Here is a 27960-nt window from a genome sequence, read left to right as displayed (position 1 = left end):
CTGTGAGTGGAATAAGGTCTACTAACAACTCTTTGCACCCTTAGCAAACTACAGTTCCCATGATTCTTTGGGGGGAAGCCACAACTGCTTGTAGTGGTATGATGCTGCTTTAAAATGCACAGTGCAGACAGGGCCTTACTTCTGAGCTCGGCACCTTGTGCTACTTACTGTTGTGGTGAAGTCATTGCAAAGTGATTCTAACACATACATTTTTATTTGGGGGAGGGGGGTATGGTGAATATTACTCTTGAAAAAGGCATTTAACAACTCGGAAACAGTTCAGAACAGTGAGCTTCCTTCTCGGGATAAACTGCTAGACCATGCCACAAAAAATAATGTAAGTGAAATGTTCCCCATGCAAAGCTGAAGTGACAAAAATAATCATGTGGTAACGCCAATCATGTCTTGAAAACTCTCCAAAACTACTTTAAGGATGATGATGTGGGCAACATAACAACCCCCATCCTCTGGGACACAATGAAAGTGGCCACCAGAGGAGCCTGCAAAAAGGAGAGGGCATCCTTTAAAAAACAAAACCTCCTCAAAAATTGGTAAATTAGAACAAGACATTACGACCCTCTCATCACACTCAGAAACAAACAGGAGCCAAAAAAACTCCTTAAAACTCAAAGAAGAAAAAAGAAGAGAAACTGACTCTCTAAAAATCAATAAAACAATGATTAACATCCTATACTCTAAACAATGCTTTTACGAATATGGAGGGAAGAACTCCAGGCTATTAGCAAACAAATGCAAGGGGGGGGGCACTCAAAACAGAATACACTGTGTCACTAAAAAAAGATGGTAACATAACATCCTCCACCAAAGAAATAACCTCAGAATTTGCTGGATTTTACGCCAATCTATACATCTCCCGCAACCCACCTGCACAGGAAATCAGAAGATTCCTAACAGGGCTGACCATGCCAACCTTAACTGCAGAGGAACAAGAATTCATGGACAGCCCTATCACCCCAGAGGAAATAGAGACAGTATTCAAAAACCTGAAACCACACAAAGCCCCAGGCCCAGATGGATATATGGCACTTTGACATTCAGCAACACACAGGAAGTTCTGCATCCATTGCCTTCTGCTCCCTAGAAGCTGCAGGAACACTTAGCATGGTAATTAGCAGTTCTTTCCATCTACGCGGATTATGCTTTCCTGCTGTGTAAAAGGTCTTGTCATAGAAAATAAGCATTCCCTTGAAGTGCTCTTTGATTATAGGGCATTAAAAGCTCTATACTCTATTTACTGCACAGCAAAGGTGTGACGAATGAACAAAAGAGCGCCTTGCTCTCTCGCACAACTCCTGATCTGGGAGAACAAAAGTACAATGGAGCCACTGCCACACAAGAGTTTGCCTTAGGACTGGGGTCACCATGGAGCAGACTTACCTAATGCTGTCCAGATGCTTTCAACCCCCTGATCTTAAAATGGTGGACTTGGACTCACTATGGGATCACAATCTGGGTCTAGTGTGAGTCACCATGGCAGTACAACCACCAAACAAATATACGGTTGTTGTTTTTTCAATGTATACGTTAAAAATACATGTGTGGACTAAAAGTGGGTCCAAACTACTGTTTGGGACTGCAACTCAGGATCCAGGCCAGATAAATGAAACTACTTCTTCACACTACAGTAGCCTTCCTCAACCTCGTGCCCTCCAGATGGATAGCTCTGTTGGTTAGAGCATGCTGCTGATAACGCCAAGGTTGCAGGTTTGATCCCCATAAGGGACAACTGCATATTCCTGCATTTTAGGGGGTTGGACTAAGATGATCTGCAGGGTTCCTTCCAATTCTATGACTTAAGATGCTGTTTTGAGGCTCCAATACTTTGGCTACCTCATGAGAAGAGAAGACTCCCCGGAAAAGACCCTGATGTTGGGAAAGATTGAGGGCACAAGGAGAAGGGGACGACAGAGGACGAGATGGTTGGATAGTGTTCTCAAAGCTACCAGCATGAGTTTGACCAAACTGCGGGAGGCAGTGGAAGACAGAAGTGCCTGGCGTGCTCTGGTCCCTGGGGTCATGAAGAGTCGGACACGACTAAACAACTAAGCAACAACAAGATGCTGTTTGCCCGCCCCCCCAAAAAAAAAACCCTTCCGTGAGTAAAAGGGGAAAATACACAACCCCAAGCTGTAGTCAAGATCTGGCCCTAATACATGAACCAAGCCTGAGATCGCAAGACAATCAATAATTAATCTGGAGTGAAAACAAAACAGAAGGATCAAAGGTAATAATAAATTCTGGAAGGTTTTGAAAGGGACAGCTAATCTAAGGAAATTTTATGGAACACAAAAGGTAAATTAAGCAGTAACCGAGAAGGAAAATACAAACAGCAGACCAAGCACACTCAAATCCCACAGGGAGGAAAATTTCACCCCGGGGCGGGCACACACAGACAGCTGGCACACGGTCCACAAAAAAACAACACACAACAGGCCTGAGAGAGTAGAATCAGACAGACTATAAACACAGCTCAAGGAGATGCCTTTTAAACAAAGGCAGGAAATGAGCTGGTATTTCAAGGGGCGAGTTCCATAGTAGCTACCTTGGAATGCCATCATTTCCTGCTGCTGAGTAGTAGGATGAAGACAACCTGGAAGGAGGTGTCCTAGCGCCCCCTCAAGAACTTTGTTTTACTTCAGCTCATTCAAGATACTGAATGTCATAGCAAAGCTGCCCACTCACTGAATTACAGAAGAAGAAAGAGGCAGCAAGGATGACAACAGCCCGATTCAGTGTGACCTTTTTATGCAGGGGAGGCTGCAGAAGAATGAAATGCCCTTGGGTGGGTTAATAGCCTTGGCTCTCCTACTCCAGGCTGTCCAGCCCCAGCTGAAAGGAGGGAGGAAATTGGTTAAAAAAGAAAAAAGAAAAAGACATCCAGCTTCTAAGAAAAAAGGAAACTGGATGAGGTCAACAGGCCCTCTATTGCATAAAAAGCCAGGTCTCAGCGGGAGATCAGTAGGGAACCTGAATGGGGGAGAAGAAGAGAGAATTCAGCCTGGCTTACATGACAGGCACCTCCTAGGAAGAAACACAGACTGCTCTATGAAATCCAGAGTTTGGCCAGTAGCTTATAAACAACCATGCAAAAAGCTAAGAGACTGATCCCGAGACCCAGTTTTGTTGCTCTTTTGGTTGAGATGTCCAAAATGAACCAACAATATAATGCTAAAGGCAAAGATGACGGAACTGCAAGCCAACATTAAGATTAGGAAAAAAAAGTGTTGCAAAGAATAAACTGTCACAACGGGGACAGGGAAGAGAAAATAGAACACAGACTAGATCAGTTGTTCTTGCTAAAATGTGCTTCTCGTACGGGTGTGGAGGGCACTTCCTGCCAGCACAGGCTAGTACTTTTATTTACAATAACGTATAATGCCAAGCCAATCAAAAGTGCATGTGAGAGTTTTATCATCCATCACTCCTGAACTGACACACTACCGCACGAATCAATGAGATACAACACTGCGCTCTTTATAATGGATTGAGGAAATTAAAACAAAAGCCTCCAGTTAACATTTCTGCGAAGTGTTTTCTCAAGACTCAGTTGTCACCACTTAACAACGTGAACCTGCAGTCTAAATATCACAAGGCGATAAAAAGGAAATTAAAGCCCCTTTGAGAAAGAATGCATTCAGCACTGAAAAAGAAACTATTTTGATTTCGTTTTAATTTAAAGTGCTGACTTTTCTGCAGTGGAGCCTGTAAGGCCCAGATGCTCATGTGTTTGCATCCTGCTATCACAGCGGCTGTCAGTGCAGCAGAGAAGCATATGGCAAAGTATCACCTTCAACCTATTCAAGCTGCTGCACAATGAGCGACAAATCTAGCAGCAGAAAGGCTTCATCCTTTCAAAATGAATTAATAGATTAATATCCTTTTTAAAAACCAACTTGAAGAGGCATCACCAATTAACCAGGAAACAGGTTTTGTAAGAATATAAACAAGCGGAATCCACACAGAAATACTGCAATGCACTCTCCCTTCCTAAAAGGAGAGTGCTTGTTCAGAGTTCCATCCATTCATCCCTCTTCCTCCCCACTGACTTTCATTTCCCTTTTCTTTTCCAAATGACAGTCAACATTCCATGGCAAATGCACATGCTCATTCATAACTGGGCAGGGAGTAGGGTCTCCCTTGGGTTTTTTGGTTGGTTTCTATTTTCATACTTCCGAAAACCCTGGGATTCTCCCAAGCATGTTGGATACCTCTCTCGCTTGTTTCTAGGTGGAACCTGTTTTGGCTCCATTTCTGTTGGCACTCACTGCCAGAGTTTGCTATTGTAAGGAGTGACAAAGCCTCCAAGATTGCAGGCAGCCTCTGAAAAGGATCATTTCCCTCTTCACTTTCACAGATAGAGGAATGTCTCTTCTAAGATGGTTATCAGCTACAATATATACCCGTACCATCTGAAAACTAGCAATATGGGTTTTCTTCTATTATTTAATCTGTGACACTAATAAGCAGAAAATGCATCAAAGCTTTTATTTTAGGAGCACAGGGGTCACACCCACATTTAAAGCACATGAACCACACATGGCTTCCCCCAAAGAATCCTGGGAACTGCTAAGGGTGCTGGGAATTGTAGTTCTGTGAGTAAGCCACAGTTCCCAAGAATCTCTGGAGGAAGCCATGTGCCTAAAATATGTGTTAAATGTGCTTTAGGTATGACCTAACTCTGAAGTGTCTGTATTTAACACACAAGTACATAAAGCTTGGCACACATATCTATTCAAGCCACAGGAAAATGGGAACCACCCTCCATAGCTTTGCAGCAAATGTGCATTCAGACAACAGGGCCTTGCATTTCTGTCTGCCCTTCCAGATCTGTTTGCTCACATTCAAATACACTGCTGCCTTGAATCCAGCATGTCTAACTGCAAAACATACTTTAAAACATAGCAAGACTACCCTAATGCAGTTCGTTTCATAATAAGCTATTTATATAAACATCAATAGGAATTATATTGTATTTAAATGCCCTTTTTAGACTAATCTTTAGTGTCAGCAGAAATACATTTCCATTGCCAAATGGACTGCAGACCAATTCACTCTGTCGCCCTTAACAACCCTTCAATAGATGGTCTAGAGTCTCTAGAGTGCACTTAATCAGAATACTTTATACTTACTTAATAAAAGCTTCCATGATGCACTTACAAACCTCCACTCTCACACTCTCTTTCTGGAACATATCCAAGAATGGTAAGAATTTCTCCTAAAAAGTCAACAGAAATACCACCAAGTTTAGGTACTAACAGCTTGAGCTAGCCTATATTTGCAGAATACCTTGCTTCATCTTGGGGGGCATGCAACTATGGTTGGGAATAAGCGCCCTGGGAGTCCAGGCATGCATGCTAACACTGAGCTACAGCCTCTGCCAGCTACAAACTGGCTGGGGAGCCGTAAGACATTGGGGACAAACAGGCAAGGGACAAGGTGTTGGACAGAAGGAGTCAGAACCGTTGTTTAAGGAAGTCATAAACTATTTTGAGAAGCCTTTGTGGCTGTGGAGCAGGATAGAAAAGCAAAACAAAGCCAATCTTGGTTTGGGTCTGGCTTTTGCCCATATGCCAGGTTCGTTGGGCTCTCCCAATGACTGCATAGTGAGAATGGGGTGAGCAGATGACAAGAGTAATTTATAGCTAAGGGTGGGGAGGACAGGAAGACCCAGATCAGCCAAATTCCCATTATTCCAGTTCTGGCACAGCTTTCGCTCCTCTGCCTTCTAGCTCCCCTCAAATTCTTCTGGAATGACCGACAAGAGAAGATGGAGGTTTGTATGGATTTGTGGTCCTAGTAGCTGTGTGGAAACTTACCAATGAAAAGAGAACGGCGAAGTCATGGAAATAGGTGATAACCTTCTGAATTATTGACTGGAGCTAAAGAGCAAGAAGCAGGAGAAAAAAGACACACACAGTAAAGAAAGTTCCTGTTTTGTCAAGTGTGGGGAACCTTTGGCTATCCAGATGTTGAACTACAACTCTATTCAGCCCCAGTAAGTATGGCCAATGGCCAGGGGAGATGGGAATTGTAGGATAGATGGAGAGAGAGAGAGAGAGAGAGAGATATCAGGCATGGCCAAACTTGGGACTACAACTCCCATCATCCCTAGCTAACAGGACCAGTGGTCAAGGATGATGGGAATTGTAGTCCCAAAACACCTGGAGGGCCAAGTTTGGCCATGCCTGAGATAGATAGATAGATAGATAGATAGATAGATAGATAGATAGATAGATAGATAGATGATAGATAGATAGATGATAGATGATAGATAGATAGATAGATGATAGATAGACAGACAGACAGATAGATAGAGATGATAGATAGATAGATAGATAGATAGATAGATAGATAGATAGATAGATAGATAGATAGATGATAGATAGATAGATAGATGATAGAAATAGATAGATAGATAGATAGATAGATAGATAGATAGATAGATGATAGATAGATGATAGATATAGATGATAGATAGATATCTGGAGAGCCAAAGGTTCCCCACAACAGCCTCATGCCAACTTTTACCCTTTCATTTAAATCCATGGGACTGTATCCACTGCTACTCAAAGACTCATTGAAATTAATAGATATGATGAACACAGGTTCGTAAGATTCCATTGGGTTTACTCTGAGTATAACTTAGTTGGATACATCCCACTGCTTCTTATTCAGTCTTTTATCAATCATGAACAATAAGCTTTCCTCTTCTTGCTGACATCATTTAAAACAATTGAAGACTATCAACAGGTCTCCTACCTCTATATTTGCTCTGGGCTCAATTTAGCTCATTGGCCTTACATGGTTCACAGTTACCTATTAAATCAGATACACACCTTTCATTTACTTGCATCAAACATTAGCCAGAATTCTCAAATAACAGTCCTGCTCAAAGTTGAGCCACTGAAATTAATAAATCTAAGTCAGACATTTCAAGTAATGCCAATGGCTCTCGTCTGAGCAGAACCAGCATTGGATACAACTCCCACTGTATATTTTAGTCTGAACAAAATCCTTTGTTTTCTTTTCTCATGGCTGCACTCTTCATTTACCTGGGGGTAGGCCTCTTCAAATGCCCGATCTGGAGTCATGTGTTTGATGACATCCGCCAAAACTGTATTGACCTCACGCTTCTGAAAAGGGCAAGTTAAATGCCATAAGGGAACAGTAGTGAAATAGTCATGAATTCAACTTATCAAAACCATACCATACAAAACAAAGACAATTACATTACCAAGCTAAGCAGCTAGAAGGCTTATTCCTACACTGCTAATCCAAGTATTGGGATGCTTTTGGAATCCAGAGAAATTGTTGTTATTTAAGGTCAATGAGCTAGAATTAATTTGAGCTTTAATCATAATCCATTACACCAACAAAACACAGGTACACAGAGATAAGAGTTTGTTTGAGGGGACTCTGTGTGCTGCTGCAACGGTCTGCTAAAACTCTGCATCTACGTCTCCTGTTACTCAGGTATAAAAAGGGAAGGGCTGTGTAAGGTAACATCATATGAAGTGAGACACTAAGTTAGCACTTAGCATCACACTTAAGAATTATCTCAGTGTCCAGCAGCATGCTGTCATCATCACAAAGAGGAACTGGGCTACAGCCAAATGGCTAGATCATAAAGATCTAGAGAGAGTGCGCATGAATCTCTGACTCCAATACAAACAAGAGCTCCACTGTGCGGCACTAAGTAAGAAAAAGATCCCTTTATCATAGAATCATAGAATTGTAGATTTGGACCCTGAGGATCATCTAGTCCAACCTTCAATAAAATAAACTTCAACATCTTTTAATGCCAGAAGTTTCATAACACTCTCTTGTTAAATCACAGGAGTCTTAAGGAAGTAAAAGCTAAAACTACAGTCATACCTCGGACGTTGAATACCTTGCGAATCGAACGTTTTGGCTCCCGAACGCCACAAACTGGTTTGTGAACGTTCTTTGGAACCCAAACGTCTGATGTGGGTTCCACAGCTCCTGGTTGGCTGCAGGAGCTTCCTGCAGCCAATTGGAAACCACGCCTTGCTTTCTGAACATTTCGGAAGTTGAATGGACTTCCGGAACAGGTTCCGTTCAACTTCCAAGGTACGACTGTACTCTCCTTATACAAGAAAGATATACAAATACTCTAAAAACAAAAACATATACATTCTTAAATCTACACATACCGTGAAGTGTCTACAGGTATATTCCACCCAGATTTCTGCACAGTTGATATAATCCTAAAAATCAATGAATGGACATTATGGTTTAAAAGCAGCATATCATATTGTATTTAGAGAGCTTTTAAAGCAAGCTCCACACCCCATCCTAAACACACTACTACAATCAGTCCCCAACGATAAAATAATCAGCTTGCTGAATTCTTTTTTAAAAAAACCTTTAATGTATCTGAAATGCAGTTCTTATATTGCTCTGTTCTTGAAACAAATTACTGAAATACTGGAAGGAGTATCTGGCTAGTTCAGTGGTCCCTAAACATTTTTACTCAGGGACTGCTTGAAAATTGGGAGGTCCACTTTGCAATTTCCCTGCCTGTTGTAACAATTGTAATGCACTGTGCTTGTTGCTGTACAATTTGTAATTGCATTTTTATTCCTTCTTTTATTTCTCACATTGTATTACAATTGAATTCCACAGAGTACAATATAATCTAGGATAAGTAACAAAATACAGCAAAGCGACAATAGCAACAGTCAATACTTATATTTCATAAGCTGCTCCTACCATTCATAGTTCCTGCTCCCACTATTCTTCAGACACACCACAGACGACCGGAATAAAGCTCACAGACTACTGGTGGTCCATAGTTTGGGAGCTCCTGGGCCAGGTAATACTCCCACGATGGAACGTGCAGAACTTGCAAAATATTTATTACAACAGTACATGGCTACAGCTGTGCCCAACTCATATCCTACCAACAACCCACCTGTGGGCTCTTTAACTTTGTGATAACCTTCCAGGCTTCATTTAAGATCTGAAGTCGATCTCCTTCTGGAGGGTCAGCTAAGGCCAAGTTTCTCCCCAAAGAACGAAAGAGAAGGTGCTGTGAAAATATGAGTGTCCATTCAACCATATCTGTTAGTTCAGGGATGATGATCCTAATGTGATCCTTGCGGACTGGGGATGATGGGAGCTGGAATTCAACAACATCTGGAGGACCACTGGTGCCACCCACATCCACACATTAGGGATTTCCATTCAATTTAACCGTAGCACAGCTTGCTATAAAATGATTTTGGGGTGGAGAAGAGAAAGACGTAGGGGAAACGGAGATCATCCCCAGTGCCTTAACTGCAACGGTCCTTTAGTAGGAGAACACAAGCATGGAGACACAACTAAACAACAGTCAGGTGAGGTTAAAGGTAAAGGTAAAGGTACCCCTGCCCGTACGGGCCAGTCTTGACAGACTCTGGGGTTGTGCGCCCATCTCACTTAAGAGGCCAGGGGCCAGCGCTGTCCGGAGACACTTCCGGGTCACGTGGCCAGCATGACATCGCTGCTCTAGCGAGCCAGAGCCGCACACGGAAACGCCGTTTACCTTCCCGCTGGTAAGCGGTCCCTATTTATCTACTTGCACCTGGAGGTGCTTTCGAACTGCTAGGTTGGCAGGCGCTGGGACCGAGCAGCGGGAGCGCACCCCGCCGCGGGGATTCGAACCGCCGACCTTTCGATCGGCAAGCCCTAGGCGCTGAGGCTTTTACCCACAGCGCCACCCGCCAGCCACTTAGTTGAACTTAGTCACGGCTGACTTGTCGCACTGAAATAAATGGGACAAAACTTAGCCTATGAGATTTTTAAAAATTTAATTCTGCATTAAAGGCAATTCTTCTGCATCAAAGACAAAAAGCCCCCCCCCCGTTCCTTCTTTTTTTAGATGAAGCATTGTTTTAGATGAAGCAATTTTTTAGGAGAGGCATTCCTCCTGTTTGAGCAGGAAGTGGAGGTACCTCTTCTAAGACATCATTTGCCATCTGCAGATTTTATTATCTGCTGTACAATTAATCAGAAACAGTATTTTAGTTGCTCAAGATATGTTTAAATCTACAAAATGACTAAAATATTACATCTCTTCTGCAAATCAGTTAGCTCCCAAGACAAGAGATAGCCACTGGCAAAGGAAAAGGGGTGTTAAACGGATGTATGATCCAAACAAGGATTTGCAGCTCTTTGCACTTATGTGACCTCCTTGCACTATAGCCTAGATGAGGGACAAGGAAATCTGTGCCCCCCCCCACCAACCACAACAAATATGGCTAACTTTCAGAAATTATTAGATGATCTGGAGGGCCACAGACACGGACCTCATGGCAAAACAACACCATTTCCATGGTATCTGGCAGAAATTAAGTGTCATACAAAAATATTTATCTATTGCAAAATTATCCTGGCACCTATAAAGCATGACACTGACATAAGCGGAGGTGCACAGCAAGAGGGGAGGGGAGGAACTTTACCTTGGGGAAGCCAGATTCGTCACACTCCTTAATCATGCCAATAAAATCCATAGACCTGGCAGCAATAAATTCAGCTCTGAAGGCAGACATGACTGAATTCAACAGCAAGGCGCTAGAAGAAACATCCCGATTAAGACAAGATATAACAGAAAAGGAAAAGGACTTTAATTTTATTCTTTACATTGGGGCACACACAGACTAGCAGGATTGTTGCACAAATCAACCAATAATTGGACAAGGAGAATTCACGGCATCCTATGACTGTTATTTCCCTCCCATGCATAAAAAGCAGTAAAGATTGGGGGGAAAGTAGGGATAAAAACACTTGCACAATAGATCTTAGCAGAGGTCTTGTTCTGTTGCCTCCTTTCCAGATACTGCCTTGCCTCTTCCCACTTCATGAACCAAGTTGGCTACTTTTTATTTTTTTAAAAAATCTGTGTCACTGTGGCCACAGACACTTTGCTAGTTCCTTTTCAGAGAAAGTTAAAACTGGATGGCGGGCAGTGGGTCCTGAGTTTCCTGTCTCTTTCCGCTCCTTTTCTTTAAATGAAAAGTGCTTGTATTGGGGGTTTTGTTTGGTTTGGTTTTTAAGACATTGTATACAGAGCAGCTGGTTGCCGTCATGACCTCTGACTCGGGCAACTATCCAGAGACAGAGATGGAAGCTGATGAGATACCAGCAAAGGAGCTGAAACGAGTTCAAGGCTCTGAGCTGTTTGCTGAAGATATGGACACCACCGTTAGGTGCCAGGTGAACACGTTCCTATTCACCTATGCATTTTGCCCTTAACTGGTGCTCATCTTTTGGGTGGGGATGGAACATGTCCTTGTTATGCTATAGCAGGATGAGCCCTTTTCGTTAATATTTTTTATCTTCTGATGCGTTTAAGATTCAGTACTGTCTGCTTTTTTAAAATAATAATAATGGCCTGTAGTTTTGAGACACCCCCCCCCCAGTAAGTGACAAGTGAATGTAACAATTAAATATATAAGCGCCCACTAAAGGAGATCTGAGGAAGATGTTTTTTTGGAACCTTGTGAGCTTCTGCCCATCAGAGTAGGCACGGCTGGGAAAGACTGACAAATGGAATAACACAAAGGCACCTTTGTAACGTTCGCAAATGTTCACGAAAGGCGAATCCTTCAAAAGGTCCCAGCTGAAGGAGGCTGACAACAGACAGAGTGTGTGTATGTGTGTGTATGTGTGTAAATTTGTTTATTTGGGTTTTTCAAATTAAAATTTTACAATAACATATCAACAAGGAATCTCCTGGAATTCCCTCCTCCCCTTTGTGGGTCCTATTGCCAGTTCTTTTCTCCTGAATATTTTATAATAACCCACATCTTTTGCATCTAAATTATGTCCAAAATTCACCATTAAACTATAAGTGTTATTCCAATCCCACTAACATTTTTAGCTGTTTACAATGGTTATTAAGATAGGTTACTAAGATTTCTGATTCTTCTGGTCATTTTTGCCATTTCAACATAGTCTATCAACTTGATCTTCCACGACAGGTTTTTATATAAACGCATCCACACTTTTTCCCACGTAGAGGACTTCCCTAACCCCACCCCCATAGGACTCAATAGCAGCATTCAGCTACCAATGGAGAAAGAAAAAGGAATGTTTTGAATAAACTTGTCCCGCCTCCATTGTGGGACAAGGAGCAAGGAGCAAGTCTTCCCCCCCCCTCCACTGGGCTCCAGAATGAAGCCCCTTCCAGTAGGACTCCTGTAGATTTAAGTAAGGATCAGGGCCCTTCAGAGTTCCCAAAAAAAGCCTTGCAAGCACACTACTTACTTGTTGCCTAGCTTCTTACATCTTTCCATCATTTCCGTCAGCAAAACCTACCAAAGATAAGTTCATGAGAATGAAAAACTAAGCATCCAACCAAAGCATTCATTATCGGAACATAAAAAACCCCACTCAACCATAACTTTCATTACTGAAACTTCAAATGACGTAGACATATCCAACTGTGACCCTGCAATGGGAAAGTGAAGGAGGTGCAGTTCGCCAATATTTCCTTTGTGGAAGATTCTGCTTCCAAATCTCTCAGCCATTTTGTTTTTGAACATGAAGCAAATAAGCATATTTGCTCCAGGTCAGATCAGATGATAGCACTACCTCTATACGAGTGTTACCCTGGACCACTGCCATCTAAGTTAGTGGGCACCATTAGGCCTTTGAATATTGAACAAAAACTCTGAAGAGGGAAATTACATTCAATCTGGCTGACCAGATGAACATACACAGCCTTCTAATAAGCAGCCCAACATGATGAGGATCCCTGGTTGTGTGGAAGAACCTATAAGAGTTCAGCTGCACAGGTCCCGGGTCCAAATAGCATCATTTTGTGGTCTGCATTGATGACCCTTTGCTAGTTAACAGACTAAAGGAACTCTCTCAAACATATGACATTTTAATCCAAAGCATGACTCTTAAAGAGAATTTTCCTGATTTTTAGTAGGACAGAGACGAAATCAATTATTTGGCTCCACCTATCATTGCTCCAGGGGGACGTGGGTGGCGCTGTAGGTTAAACGACAGAGCCTAGGACTTGCCGATCAGAAGGTCGGCGGTTCGAATCCCTGCAATGGGGTGAGGTCCTGCCAACCTAGCAGTTCGAAAGCACGTCAAAGTGCAAGTAGATAGGTACCGCTCCAGTGGGAAGGTAAAAGGCGTTTCCGTGTGCTGCTCTGGTTCGCCAGAAGTGGCTTAGTCATGCTGGCCACATGACCCGGAAGCTGTACACTGGCTCTCTCGGCCAATAAAGCGAGATGAGCGCCGCAACCCCCGAGTCGGCCACGACTGGACCTCATGGTCAGGGGTGCCTTTACCTTTATCATTGCTCCATCCTTGTCTATTATTGCCTCTGGCTCCACCTAGTGTTGGTCTCCTTGCCTTCCATCCTCCACCCACCCCACCATGTCAACGGATAGCAGCCACCCACCCTGCTGACATACACCAGTGTCAGGCAGCTTCCCATGTTCCTAAATCACAGCTCTCACTGACTATCCATGCAGAAACTGATTTCATTCTGGCACACATAGTTACCCTACCCCTCTCATTAGTTAAAGGGCATCTGCCTTCCAAAAGACAGAGGACAGAGATTTCCAGTTGTCCGCTCCCATTCAGGGAACATCAAATCGATCACTCCTTGCTATCAGCTTAACAAAAGGATGGTCTCCCAGTAGCCATGCTCCTATTCTTTTGCAGTGGGAAGAAGAAGAAAACAGGTTTCTTTGCAAAGCATCTGATTTAAGGCGGGAGGGAGATGTGGTGAGAAAACAAAGAGGCAAAGTCTAAGTCTGTGAAAGATTTCGTATTTCCACATGGCTGCATTGCCACTGGCTTGTTGTTTTTTAACGTTGGCACATGGCATAATACCTCGCGAGGAATTGAATTCTTGCTTAAGACTGTTTTGAGAAAAGTTATAACCGTTATGCTGATAAGAGTTTAAAAATAAAAGGAAGTGTAATTTGCATGACCAAGGTGAGAAAGTAGTGTGAAGAACAAGACTGGCAAGATCAAAAAGTAGGATAACAAGTTTCCTTGGTTTCTGCCAGAGAACATGCTGAGCTGTAAAAAAAAAAAAAAAAAAAATCAACACAAATGATGCATTATGACTACTGGTTTAGTAGAGGTTCTGTGTTGAGATTATTAAGCTGAAATCCTGCACTGACTGGCAGCAGCACTACAGGATTTCGGATTGGGGACATTACCAGCCCTACGTGGAGATGCTGGCACCTTCTGAATGCAGATGCTCTACCACTGAGCCAGAGCCCTCCACTAATAAGTACGCAGTTGTAAGAATGTTGGTTTATTTCTGTAGGTGCTTATGTTCCAATCCTGAGCACACTACTTTCCGCTGAAATCAATGAGATTAAGGTCACATCCATACCATATATTTAAAGTATAATTCTACCACTTTTAACAGTTGTGGCTTCCCTCAAAAGAATCCTGGGCACTGTAGTCTGTTAAGGGTTTTCACCTCACAGAGCTACAATTCCCAGCACCCTTAATAAACTACAGTTCCCAGGATTGTCCGTGGCTGTATAAGAGGGTTGGGTTTTTTTAGCTGTATGATGTGGATGTAACCTTTGTCCAAATGCTCTTTCAGCGCTGGTAGGCAAGCAGGGGAAAGGAGAGTCTATAAATATATATCACCCTCCAAGCTGGATGCCAATTTTGTGTGGATGCCTATTGAACAACTAGAGAGTTTATATTAATTTATATATTTAACTGATGTTTACTGTACCCTTAATGTTTGCTGACTGGGGTATTATTATTATTATTATTGTTATTATTATTATTATTATTATCATTATCATTACTACTACTACAGTATTATTATATTTCTTTTGCATTCATGTGTGTTTGCGCGTATGTGTGCATTTTTCTTTGTCAAATTTGCAAATTTGGCACAGGAAGGATTGGTCAAACATTCTTCAGTTCAACAGTCTATGGTCTGTCTTTGCTAAATTATCAGTAGCTAGATCATCCAGGTCAGGCCGCTGATTTGTGGGAACAGACACTATTTTGCAGAGCAGCAGCCTCAAATTCTAGAAATGCATCGGAACTCAGAAGCTACAAATTTTCCATCAACATTTATAAGCCTTGTCGTCAAAGTTGGCACTTATCTTGCACTCATGTGTGGAACTAACATTCAGTCTCCAGGTGTGTGAAGGGATGATGAGCTGCTTGTGCGTAAAAGCTTAGTCCCTCAGGGTTTGCTCAGCTTAGCAAAACTCTGTCTTTAGCGGAGCCCTTAAGCATGGCTCCCTCAGTCGCTGGCAGAATCCGACAGTGGGCGTTTGCGGAATCTCTTCCAACATAAAAGCTCCTTAATGGAAACGCGTCTTCTGGACTCTCGGCGTGACAGTTTCCGGCGAGGTGTGGGTGTCCCTATAGGAGGTCCTGAAACCTCCTCACTGTTTTCGCTGGAAGTGTCCCAGAGCCCTTCTTCCGACTCCCTTTCCCTCGGAGCTCCTTCTCTCCCCCTGCTGGTTCCTTCCTCTGCTGTTAAGTCTCTCCTAACCTCCTTGAGCCCTTCCACCACCTGCTCTGATGGCAGTTCCCTGACAAGGTGCTTTGAAATGATTCTTCAAAGACCTCTCACTTTAAAAACAGTTCTACAAAATCATGTGCCTCTTAAGCCACATTTCAATTTTACATTTAGTGGCTCTTTCTAATTAACATAGATGGTAGCTAGCTTTAAGAATAGAACAAGCCAGAGCAATACATATTATTCACAGCACTAGAACTCTACCTGCTAATGGTGCCACCTATGTAACCTGAAAACTTCACTGATTTAGTTCCACTTTCTTGGACTGAGGCTGAAGAAGCAACAGATTCTGATATCAGAACGTTTTCCATTTATACAAAGTTTAAATGCTGTACTAGGCCTCTGTTCTGGTTAAACGTTAAAATCTTTCCACAGTCAAAGAGAGTTCTTTACCTCTGCAGCCCGGTAAGAGATGCACTGTAGAATCCAATCTATTGCAGGAGAATAAAGGGTTAGATATAACGGGATCTCTACACACTGCACCACCAACTGATTCTGAACTGTATCCCCATGAATCTGTTAAAAATATAAAAGATAAATCATGATGGGGGTAGGAAAAAATAATAGTGTGCATTCATTAATGAGTCAAAACATTCAACACTGACTTCAAGGAAAATTGTAGAACCCCAGGATTGCATCCAATGATGGGATTGTTTTAACAGAAATTGCTTTCACTTGTGCATGTTGGGACACCTGATTTTTACTTACACACAAACACACACACCCCTGCCACTGAAGGAGCGTCTCCACCCCCAACATTCAGCTCGGACACTGAGGTCTAGCTCTGAGGGTCTTCTGGCAGTTCCCTCAGTGCGAGAAGCGATGTTACAGGGAACCAGGCAGAGGGCCTTCTCAGCAGTGGCATCTGCCCTGTGGAACGCCCTCCCACCAGATGTCAAAGAGAACAACAACTACCACACTTTTAGAAGACATCTGAAGGCAGCCCTGTTTAGGGAAGTTTTTAATGTTTGATATTTTATTGGGTTTTTAATATTCTGTTGGGAGCCGCCCAGAGTGGCTGGGGCAACCCAGCCAGATGGGCAGGGTAGAAATAAATGAAGAAGAAGAAGAAGAAGAAGAAGAAGAAGAAGAAGAAGAGGAGGAGGAGGAGGAGGAAGAAGCAGCTACTACAGCCACCTGCACCATAACCCATTCTATCCCAGAGGCATCCTACAACCTTCAGTAACAGTGTTTGGGGTGGCTTAAGTGGAAGGGAAGGGAATTAGTGGAAATTAGCAGAAATGCTTTCTGAATGGGGAATATCCCAAAACCAAACAGCTATGAGAACTCCCAGGACACACAATACTAGATTATTTGCTCCTCAATCCGCTACCCAGCTGCTTTCACCAAATCACACCCACCTGTCCCACACCTGATGTCCTATGTGAAAACAGGCATGGGCAGGTAACAATGCTGCTGCAAAGGAACTACTGGGAGCTGAAAGTGCATTTCCCGATTGTTCCTTCACACGCAGGGATCTTGAAGAGGCTCAGTGAATCCTTTTCAAGTTGTCAACTGATGTCATGTGACTGATGTCATGTGACTGACAAGAGGGCAGCCCTGTCCGTCTGTTAAAGTTGGCCCACAGCAGGGTGGGGGAAGCAAGGTTCCAGCTTGCAAGCCATATCCTGCCCACATCTGGGCTAACTGAGCAAACGCACACGAAAAACACTCCCAATGTTTACAGAATCTCTTACTTACTTGCTTAAAAGTCAGGAGGAAGTCAAAAAAGTTCTTGTTGAGGTTCTCTTTCAGATGAGGAGCTACTTCCATCCCAACCTACATTCAAAGAGCCACATAAATTAAGCCTAGTCTTTGTCTCTTCCGCTGCAACACAATCATGTATATTCATATACCTATTGCAAGATTTGGGGGTGAGGGGGGATCCACTTAAAAATGGCACACAAGGAAAATTAGATGAGTATTCAGACAAGGAAGTAATCGTATGGTGCAAGGTGAGTGCACTGTAAGAAAGCAGAAGAATGCAATATATAGCCAGTGTAATATTTCCTAGAAATAGGAAGTTGGCTATTTCCTAGTCTACAGAAAACTGCAACAAAACTGGTTGGTCTGGAGACATTCTGCTGAGTCTGCCAGATTATCTAAGATCAACCTTCCAAGGTCCTCTCTAGTCTGTCAATAAGAGATACTAGGTCGATTGGTATCATGGACAGGGCCTTTTCAGTGGTGACCCCATATCAATGGACTATTCTCCCCCAGGAAGAATGAATGGCCCCATCACTAGTGATTTAAAAAAGACTCGCAATACCTTTTTATTTCAAACCTGCTTTTTCTTAATTATTGTATGTTAATGAAATTTTAATGCTCAGTTTAAGGGATATAATGTGCACTTTAAACATTATAATTGTTTCCATAGAGTCACACTTAATTGTTCCATTATTTTGCATGCTACCTTATGAGGGCGGTTTATAAATATTTTAAGAACTAAAGCAAACAAATGGCACAAACTAGTCGAATCACCATTTCATGGAACCAACAAAACTGCATTTTAAAGAAGAAAATCTTACTCTGCAGAGATACGCCCTAGCATAGACAGCAACCAAAGGATCTCCTATTCCTCGGATCATGGAGGTCAGCCGTGGGAGACATTCAGAAATTCCTCTGTAAAGATGATTTGAGAAAGTAGGGGGGTGTTAAGATTAGCTTCACACTCAGGTACCATTTCACTTCTTGGCGGAAATTTATTTGACTGCAATTTATTTGACTCGTGATTTCAGCTGGCCAAGGATAACATCAAATACTTGGCAAAAGGGGACAGTAAAATATTACTGATGAGTTTATCCAAAGGCCACTGTAGAAAACAAAAAATACAAAGCCCAAGACTAAAATGTAACAATACGGATTGGCAAACCATTTTTGAAATGGAGATAGCTTAGAACAGCAGCTTGTGTTACGGCTTGAGCATCCTGTGTTGAAAGAGCAGGGAGGGCGAGAAAGAGTCAGAAATCCCACCAGACATGCCCAAGGCCAACATCCAATATAGCCTTCATATCCTAGGAATCTTTTTTCTACTTTTAATTCAAAAGACACCACCAGTGTTCAATTAAGTCATTGGTAGAAGCTAGAAAAATCTCTGGGCATAATTAATTTCCATACCTCCCCTACATTTATCAAATATTCATTTATCAAATATTATTAGCCTTACGTTTTGGAAAGAAATTTGTTGCACTTCAGTATTGCTGCTTCCACATAACTAAAATAAAGTGTCAAGGGGGGCAAGTTCAAAACAGTAAAGTCATTGGGATTATCCAAGGCACAGAGACCCTGTGTGAAACTAAACAATTGTTTAACATAACATAGGCAAACCTCAGAGAGCTTTGAAATCCCCTTTCCTTCTCTACTGTGATGGACAGAGAAGAACAAAGATTCTGCTTTCGCTTTTTATGAACTTCAGTTTAGTGTTACGTTGCCTCTGAACTATAAACAGTGATTCGTCTTAATTATAGCTTGCTTCAACAAATCAGCTTCTTAAAACTATGGTTTGAGGTTAGCTTGTTTCAATCAATCATAGTTAAATTTGGCCACAGGTTCAGGCGACACATTATCTATTATCTAGGGAAATAACATCTTAGGAGCTACAGTACAACTAACATCTGATGTTTCTTTCATTGACTGCAGACCTATATTCATTCTCTTGGATTAATAAACTTTAAAAATAATTTTTTTGCAGTATTATGAGCCAAGGAAATTCTAAATAACCTATACCTGCCACACTGATATTGCTACCTTGGTTCTCTCAGCCGGACGACAATGCCATATGCTGGTCATAAAGGTAAAGGGACCCCTGACCATTAGGTCCAGTCGTGGCCGACTCTGGGGTTGCGGCACTCATCTTGCTTTATTGGCCAAGGGAGTGAGCGTACAGCTTCCGGGTCATGTGGCCAGCATGACTAAGCCGCTTCTGGCGAACCAGAGCAGCGCACGGAAACGCTGTTTACCTTCCCGCCGAAGCGGTACCTATTCAACTACTTGCACTCTGACATGCTTTCGAACTGCTAGGTGGGGAGAGCAGGGACCGAGCAATGGGAGCTCACCCCGTTGTGGGGATTCGAACCGCCGACCTTCTTATCGACAAGCCCTAGGCTCTGTGGTTTAACCCACAGTGCCACCCACGTCCCTATGCTAGTCATAGAATCACAGAATTGTATAGTTGGAAGGGCCATTAGTCCAACCCCACTGCAGTGCAGGAATCCTGCCCACAGACATCCCTGGGTGGGCTTGAACCACCAACCTTCTGGTTAACAGCCAGATGCACTAGCCCACTGTGCCACCAGCCCCTCTTGGGGGAGTTAGCTAGGCAGAGACTGGAAGCTGTTAACGCCATACCCCAGTCTGAGACCTTCCCTCACAATAAAGTATGTTATGGCTCTGCGAAGTCAGCTATTGACTTGGGGATATTTTAGAGCGGATCTAGTCGCAGTAGTGCGGCCAGAGCATCTAGAGACCCATCTGATTCAGCTTACCTGGGGGCTGGGTTAAGGAGACAGGTAAAGGTGTTCCAAAGATGCTAGCTCACTTATAGTGAGCTAGCATCAGAAAGGGAATTGCACCACTTGAGATGGGCGGCAGCTCTGCCACTGCCCAACCCCATTCTTCACCCCCCCCCATCCTTCTCTTTCACCCCAATACACCCATCCCTCCTCATCTTTTTCTGCCTGCTACATTAGCAGTCGCAGTGATGATGGTTTCTCCACCACCCACTGAAACCATCGCTGCCGCCACCTCTTCCCTGCCTCTGTGCCCAATGCATTCTGGGTATGGAGGTCTGCAGAGGGCATGCGCCACTGCCATGGCTGAGAGAGGGTGACCTTGGGCCGGTCACTCTGTGAGCTTTGTGGCTGAGGAATGATTTGAAGCCAGGTCTCCTCAGCTTAGCCCAACTCTCTAAACACTACTTCAAATCAGCTCATGGGGCCGTACCCAATGCTATTCCTACTCGAGAGTAGACCTGCTGAAATGAATAGGCATGATTCCCCCAGCCCTGCTAATTTCATTGGATCTAGTCTGAGTAGAATTTAAGTTGGCTCAGTCTGTTCGACTTACTTTTACTTCAAAATAAAGAGTAAAAATTGCACACAACGGCTTAAGAAAGTCACCGATAATAATCATATCATTCTCGTGGGATAAAGAGCTCACTATTTCGTATGTAAGTTATATGTGACACGTAAATTTTAAACTTGCTTTCTTGTTGAAAAGATAACCACCTCATTTTTTTTAAAAAAGGATGCCTTGGCCATAGGCAAAATCTAGTCTCCATTTCAACCCTCAACTGTGAACTCTGCTGGCACCCTGGACAATAACTACAAGGGGTCTTTTGATACTCCTTTTTCCCCCCCTCCATGTGGAGAAACCTAAGGCAACACTATGATTTATTTTTTGAAGAAATTCAAGCCTAAACCAGATAACGTTTTCATCATCTTAAAGTCTCCTTCGGAAAAGGATACAATCTGGGAATGAGCTCTCGAATGGAGGCAATCTTGAAGAACCAGTTTAAACAGGTTTCTTTGGCAGTATCAACCACACTTTCAGGAGTAAAATTATCTGATAAAACAAGAAAAAAAGAAGATTAAAAACTAAGAACCTGCTTCCTTATTACGTTTCTGAATAAAATTAGCAGTGATTTAATTCGCATAGTTCGGGGGGGGGGGGATGGCACTCAAGAGTACTGATTAGAAAAATCACACACAAGAAGAGCCCTGTTGGAACCAAGGGAAGGCCTATTTTTGGTCTCTAAGGTCCAAAAGCAGGCTATGAATGCAACAACCAACAGTCCAATCAAATACGATTATTTCAGGCCATCTGGACAACTGTCTGCCACTTAGAGCTCGGCAGTAGTGGAGAACCTCTGTGGTCGATGAGCTGTATTACACCTGGTAAAAGTAAAGGTACCCCTGCCCATCAGGGCCAGTCGTGACCGACTCTAGGGTTGCGCGCTCATCTCGCTCAAGAGGCCGGGAGCTGGCGCTGTCTGAAGACACTTCCGGATCACGTGGCCAGCGTGACTAAGCTGCATCTGGCGAGCCAGCACCAGTGCAGCACACGGAAACGCCGTTTACCTTCCCGCTAGAAAGTGGTCCCTATTTATCTACTTGCACTTAGGGGTGCTTTCAAACTGCTAGGTAGGCAGGAGCTGGGACCGAATGATGGGAGCTCACCCCGCCGCCGGGATTCGAACCGCCGACCTTTCGATCGGCAGGTCCTAGGCTCTGTGGTTTAACCCACAGCGCCACCTGCGTCCCATTATACCTGGTACAGATCCCAAATTGACCCACCAGGCCTCTCCCCACAAACCACAGCCACCTGCCACACACCTGACGTCACATGTGCAGATGTGGCTACAAAGGAACATCCAGGCGTTTGCCATTGACGGAGAGCCCCACTGGTGCTGGGAGTGTGCTTTTAAAGCGGCTTGCTTTAATCTCCAACCAAGCTCCATTTTGAAAGAAGCCATTAGAATCCAAGTCACCTCCTGCAAACAGAGCATTTTCCTCTTGCAAACAAACTTCGAAAGGGCTCCCTGTGATCAGCTTCCAGCACCAATCAGCTGATTCAAAATTCCCTTCAGCTGAACTAGGGGTTCAACTTCTTTTTTAATTAACTGAGAACAACATTTATTTACGTGTACCACCAACAACACCAACAAAGCATCATAAACACAAGATGATAATTCCTCAGATGTTTGAATCATTCATTATTATTTTTCAAAACTATTGCATACTGGGCCGGAAATACTCCTCTGCTGTCCTGTATGAAAAATAATTCTGCAAAAAAAGATAGTGACTGGTCTAAAGTCACCCAGTGAGCTTTGTGGATGAATGAGCCCAGGTCTCCCATACTCTATAACTTTAAAAACAAGAGGTGTGTGTATGGGTGTGTTTAGGATCTAGTTCATTGTACAACAGGTGACATTTGTATTTGCTGCTCTACCCACTACTGCCTCTGACCCTGCCAACCCCTGGCATGTGGCCCCCAATAAGGCATGCGGCCCTTGGTCCCCAAAAGGTTCCCTAGTCCTGAGGTACATAGTGATATACAAAGAACAAGTACGGTATGTCATGTCCCTAGTTACCTACCTGGGAATAAAGGCCCCTGAATAAGATGGGATTTAACTCTGAGCAAGCATGCATGGGATTACATTATAACTGGGGCAACTACCATTCCTGCCTTTGCCGCATTCACAATGTTTATTCACATTTTCTCCACAGAGATTGTTTAAAAATGCAGGCGGGGGGAAAGTGGGCCTTGGAAGCTAACAGGCATTACGGGCCTGAAGCATGTTAGGTCATCAGCGTACAAAAATTTGCAGAGACTTAACTGCTCCAAGCCTTACTTTGCTGCCCACAAATCCAAGATAAAACCAATATGACACTGCAGAAGGAACAGTTACGTAACAGTCAATATTTAGAATTTGCTGTCTGCTTAAATTTTTGCCTTGCTGAACTTGGGGAATTAGGACTTTATATGCCAGACAGAGCTCTCTCGCAGTATAGTAAGAATTTCATAGAATCAAAGAATCATAAAATCATAGAGTTGGAAGAGACCACAAGGGCCATTGAGTCCAACCCCCTGCCAAGCAGGAAACACCATCAGAGCACTCCTGACATATGGTTGTCAAGCCTCTGCTTAAAGACCTCCAAAGAAGGAGACTCCACCACACTCCTTGGCAGCAAATTCCACTGTCGAACAGCTCTTACTGTCAGGAAGTTCTTCCTAATGTTTAGGTGGAATCTTCTTTCTTGTAGTTTGGATCCATTGCTCCGTGGCCGCTTCTCTGGAGCAGCAGAAAAGAAGTCTGGGGTTCTCAGCGCCGGTAATTAGTGGTATCCTACAAATATATTTACCTATTTTTATACAATCCTAAAAATTCTCGGAGTAGGAAGAAAATAAAATAATAAAGCAGCCAATCAGAACCAAGTGAAAACAGAGTAAAACTAGAGCACCGGTTACTGTGCAGATCAATCCTAATCCTTGATCTGCCACGTTGCAGGGGGATAAGATACTGTGACGTTTTCTATCGGCTACTGTGAAGGTTCCCATCGTATCCATGAAATGATGGGCAAAAGCTACTGCCAGTGGTATCTCTGCCAACAGCAGCCAACATAAATCTCTGTAACGGGTTTTTTTTGGGGAGGGGGGTGGCTGGGATAGGAGGGGATACTTGGGCACAATCTAGGCCTCTCTGTTGTACCATGAAAACCAGTCATTCTGCTTGTTAGCAATGTCACTTCAACAACATAGGCGGAGCCCAGAGAGAAAAGAAATCCTGTGGGACAAAAACAGTGTATAATATGAGAAAGAAATAGAGACGTTTTGTCTTTCTTACATCAGGCCTTGAACATAGCAGGGATAGATATATAAAATTAAACATACAGCGGGAAACAGCCCATCACAGCACATGCTACCTCAGCAGGCATCATGCTGTTGTACCTGGTTGCTAAGCAACACCTCCAGCCATTTCTCCCTTCTCAGTTAACTTACTTGAACGCTAGCAGAGTTAACTCTTAGCTTACACATGGAATGATCTCTGCTGCGGCACTTCCAATGCTACTGTGCTGTCACCCCCGCTTCAGCAGCAGCAATGTGGACAGAGCAGGAGCTCCATTACTCTACTCAGTCCTGCTGCTCTGATCTAGGTGTTAAGATTGAAGCCTTAGACTGGGAAGACCTAGGTTAAAATCGCTGCTTCACCAGAAACTCACTGGGAGACCTTGGGACAATTCCTTATTCTTCTCTCTCTTGGCCTAGCCTGCCTTGCAATGTTGTTTTAAGGATAAACTGGGCCCTTATGCTATTTCAAAAGCAATATTTCGTTAACTATTCAGACTGGGATCCACTATTAGGAACATCAGTTATTAGTTCAGGAAATTGCAAAGATACCAAAGACCTTTCATCTAATTCACCATCCTGCTTCTCAAAGTGCTCAGCAAGAAGTCTCTGGTAAGCCCAAAAGCAGGACAAGCCCCCTGAGTTGATGAATATCACCACATCTTGTGGAAAGAAGTTCCATAGTTTTAAGCACAGATAAAGGCTGCAGCTTCGTCAAAGGCATGGGTTTGAATTCCACCGCTGAGAGTAAATTGAGCAGCAGCTGTGCTCAAGTTGTCTATGGAGTTGGATTTAGGCTCCAGGCATTTCAAAGATATATTTTATCTTGGTAGTGTGCTCAAGCAGTGTAAGGTGCTGGATTCTGGCTCCAGTCTCTTTGGCAGCATGGGTTCAAATCCTACCACAGCCAGTATGCTTAGTGGGCGGATTGTGGTAAAGTGCCTGCTTAGAATGAAAGAAGTGCCATGTTCCGTTCATGACCCCTCCAGCTGGGCTGGGAGAGACCCCGGCCTGCAACCCTGGAGCCACTATGGTTTCAAATTGGATGGGCGACTGCATGTTGAGATTCCTGCATTGGAGGGGGTTGGACTGGATGACCCCGAGTCCCTTCCAACTCCACAATTCTATGGTTCATTGCCAAGTTGGCATAGCCAATACAGAGCAAGATGGACCAATGGCCTGACCAATGGTAAAGATCAGCGCACATTTTGCATGGGGAAAGTCCCAGATTTGATTCTTGGCGTCTCCGGTTATGATACTTTATTGAAGCTCTATACCGGCTTCCCTCTCCCAGGCAAGAAACAACAAAACACGTAGCAGAGATGGGAGCAGGGGAAGAACCACGTGAAGATCTGAATAGCCACTGCCAATCCAAAAGGACAATACTGGGAGAGAAGGGTAAACAGCTTGGCCTTGCATAAAGCCAGCTCCCTATGCAACAGCAAGACACACCGCCAGTCTTTTCACATTCTGGTTGACCCATTTTGGGGCCATCAGGTGCCTGGGATGGAGGAGCTCCTTTCGAGAAGGTGCTTTTGCTGACACACCTTGCACTAACAAATGAGCAAATCGGGCCTCATCCAATGGAAGCAAAGTGGGTCAAAGTGATTTGATATGGGGCGGCGGGAGATCTCTGCCTTCCGAGCACCTTTCCGCCACAGAACAAAGCAGAAGCGGCAGAAATTCCCATTCAACTGAACTGGAGCAGGGGCTGCCGCTTATTATTCTGCTGTTGTGCTGTTCTCTCCTCAAAAACGCCAAGCCTGTGCAGAAACTCAAGGGGGTGAGGGAGAGAGAGAGAGAGAAAGAGAGAGAGAGAGACTGCAATTCTCTCCCATTTGGCAACAGCCCACCCCTAAGCGCTTGAGGACTTTTATGTAACGAAGCACGATGGGGACCCGGAGTCCTTAAGTTCAAGCATGCCCTAACTGCCAAGGCGGTTAAGGACAAGACAGTGAGCAGCAGCTGTTGGGAAAGATGGCGCAAGAAACAGACTTGGATTAGGAATGTAAAAACAAGATTTAAAACCGGCTTCTTGCAAAAGAGGTACAGAAAATGGCACACACGCACCAGAATCAACCTTATCTACAAAATATAACAACGTATTATATTGTACTAAATTCGAAGCCAGGCTAGCCTCATTGGCATGGCCATAAAGCACCGGTTTCATTATCAGAGACAAAGTGTGTCCTTTCGAAACCTCTGCAATGATCCCCTCTCCTTTCCCTGCTTAGGTACATCTGGGTAAGCACAGTCTTCAGCTGCAGCCTCGGTTTCCTGCAGGCAGGGGGGCTCCGGTGCTAAATCAGAAGTTTTTTCCTTTTATTGGAATGGAAAGAATGAGAACAAAATACCAGTGAGCATGTTCTTGCTTTGCCCACAGCTGCTCAAGGCACAGAGGCTCCGCACAGGAAATTGCGCCTGTTTACACACACTGCGCCAGAGTCTCTCATGCCAGTGTGATTGCTGTAAGGATTTCAAGGCTCCTGTGTTTTTATTATTCTTACTGTTTGGTCGTCCTTTTTATACAGGCTTTGGGTGGAGGACGATCTAGCCTCAAAAAAAGGGAGCATACCAAATGAAACAGGAACACGCATTGCATCATGTGCTTGTGTGTGTGTGTGTGTGTGTGTCTGTACACACACACACACACTTACATGCATCTAAAAGAAAGAAAAGGCAGCTGCATTATAGCAAATCGTTCCACTGGTCCATCTCTCGAAGGTCTCACACGGGAGTCTTTTTCAGCCGTACCAGGAAGGAATTGAATCTGGGACAAAGTATTTGATCTACCACCTAGATATGGCCCTTCTCTCAAGACACACACGTACCATAGGAGATCAGAGACATCCACTACTTGTACAAGCATACATGTGTGCAAATGTGCTTTGCAGGGGGTTAGACTAGATGGCCCTCAGGGTCCCTTTCGACTCTACAATTCTATGAAACACACCTCTCATGCACAGACAACCTCCTGCAAGCACACACCAGTACAGAATAAAAACAAACAAAACCAGTATAAGTTACACTGAAAGTAAGCAGACCCTAGAAGCCAATTCACTTCTTCCCCTCAGCTTTAAGCATGATCACCAAAGGATTACTCAGATAAAATATCAGCTGCTGCAGGAGGAGCTAACATTCACATGTCTGGGCAAAATGGCTTCAACCTGGCACCAAAAAGGTGTCACTGTCAGTGCCAGGCAAGGCACGCTGGAGAAAGAATTCCACAGACGGGGCCAGGACTGAAAAGACATGTTCTGTTGTTGCCGCATTCTGCCAGTGAGGAAACGCAGTGAAGGGCCTCTGGTTATTTTGGTTGGCAAATAATGGGAAAATGCATTCTCCAAGGTAACAGGGTCCCAAACTGTGGCTTTATAAGGTTAAAACCATCACTTTCAATTGGGTTCAGAAAATTAAATGCCAGCAAGCACTATTGGGCCAGAATTCAGACCATCCGGCTCTGCTCAACATTCGGCTTTTGTCGAATTCTGCATCAGCTGCAGTTGCTGAACAGTCTTCCAGGGCAGCCCCACAAACAACACATTGCAGTAATCCATAATAGATAGACGTGTTCATATTGTGTAATTTTCAACAATACTGAATTTAAAAGTCTGAGCCCAAAGTCTGTATGTTTAGTTTATTTTTTAAAAAGTATGTATATATTGCTAACTCATACAGAAAACATCTAAGCGGTCTGCAACAAATATAAAACCACAATAAAATATAAATTTCACGGGATTCAACTGCAACAAATATGCCTGTGATTATAACCTAAGGGTTGTAGCCAGTTATGTTTTATTCAACGTAAACCCACCTGAATTAGTGGATAGGACCAATTCCAATGGGTCTACTCTACTCTGAGTAAAATTTAGCTGGGCACAACGCTAAATCTGCAAGTAAGTAGCACAGCAATAGTGTTACCTGGTAAGGAGCTGCGATTATCTGTGCACATGGAGAAGATTCTTTCATACACCAGCTTTCCTGCAAGGATTTTTTAAAAAGCTATTCATTCTTATGCATTTTAAGATACAAATGTAATGAACATAAACAGTAAG

General features: G+C 43.5%; 1 protein-coding gene across 4 annotated transcripts in view; it reads right to left on the bottom strand.

The window, feature by feature from the left end:
- VPS35L (VPS35 endosomal protein sorting factor like) overlaps positions 1-27960 on the bottom strand; it is an 83074-nt gene that overhangs the window by 36272 nt on the left and 18842 nt on the right. For all 4 annotated transcript variants that reach the window (XM_079953724.1, XM_079953721.1, XM_079953723.1 and 1 more), the window contains exons 9-21: positions 27827-27886; positions 21025-21121; positions 18726-18773; positions 18088-18181; positions 17261-17338; positions 15953-16075; positions 12292-12338; positions 10485-10596; positions 8957-9073; positions 8196-8249; positions 7074-7154; positions 5838-5900; positions 5151-5236 (exon numbers count right to left, since the gene is read on the bottom strand). In XM_079953724.1, coding sequence (XP_079809850.1) covers positions 5151-5236; positions 5838-5900; positions 7074-7154; positions 8196-8249; positions 8957-9073; positions 10485-10596; positions 12292-12338; positions 15953-16075; positions 17261-17338; positions 18088-18181; positions 18726-18773; positions 21025-21121; positions 27827-27886 — 1060 coding nt within the window. The remainder of the gene's footprint in view (positions 1-5150; positions 5237-5837; positions 5901-7073; positions 7155-8195; positions 8250-8956; positions 9074-10484; positions 10597-12291; positions 12339-15952; positions 16076-17260; positions 17339-18087; positions 18182-18725; positions 18774-21024; positions 21122-27826; positions 27887-27960) is intronic.

This window comes from Podarcis cretensis (genome assembly GCF_951804945.1).
Source record: "Podarcis cretensis genome assembly, chromosome: 14".
Classification (NCBI taxonomy): Eukaryota; Metazoa; Chordata; class Lepidosauria; order Squamata; family Lacertidae; genus Podarcis; species Podarcis cretensis.
Note: the sequence above shows the minus strand (reverse complement) of the source record. Positions and strands in the feature narration are given on the sequence as shown.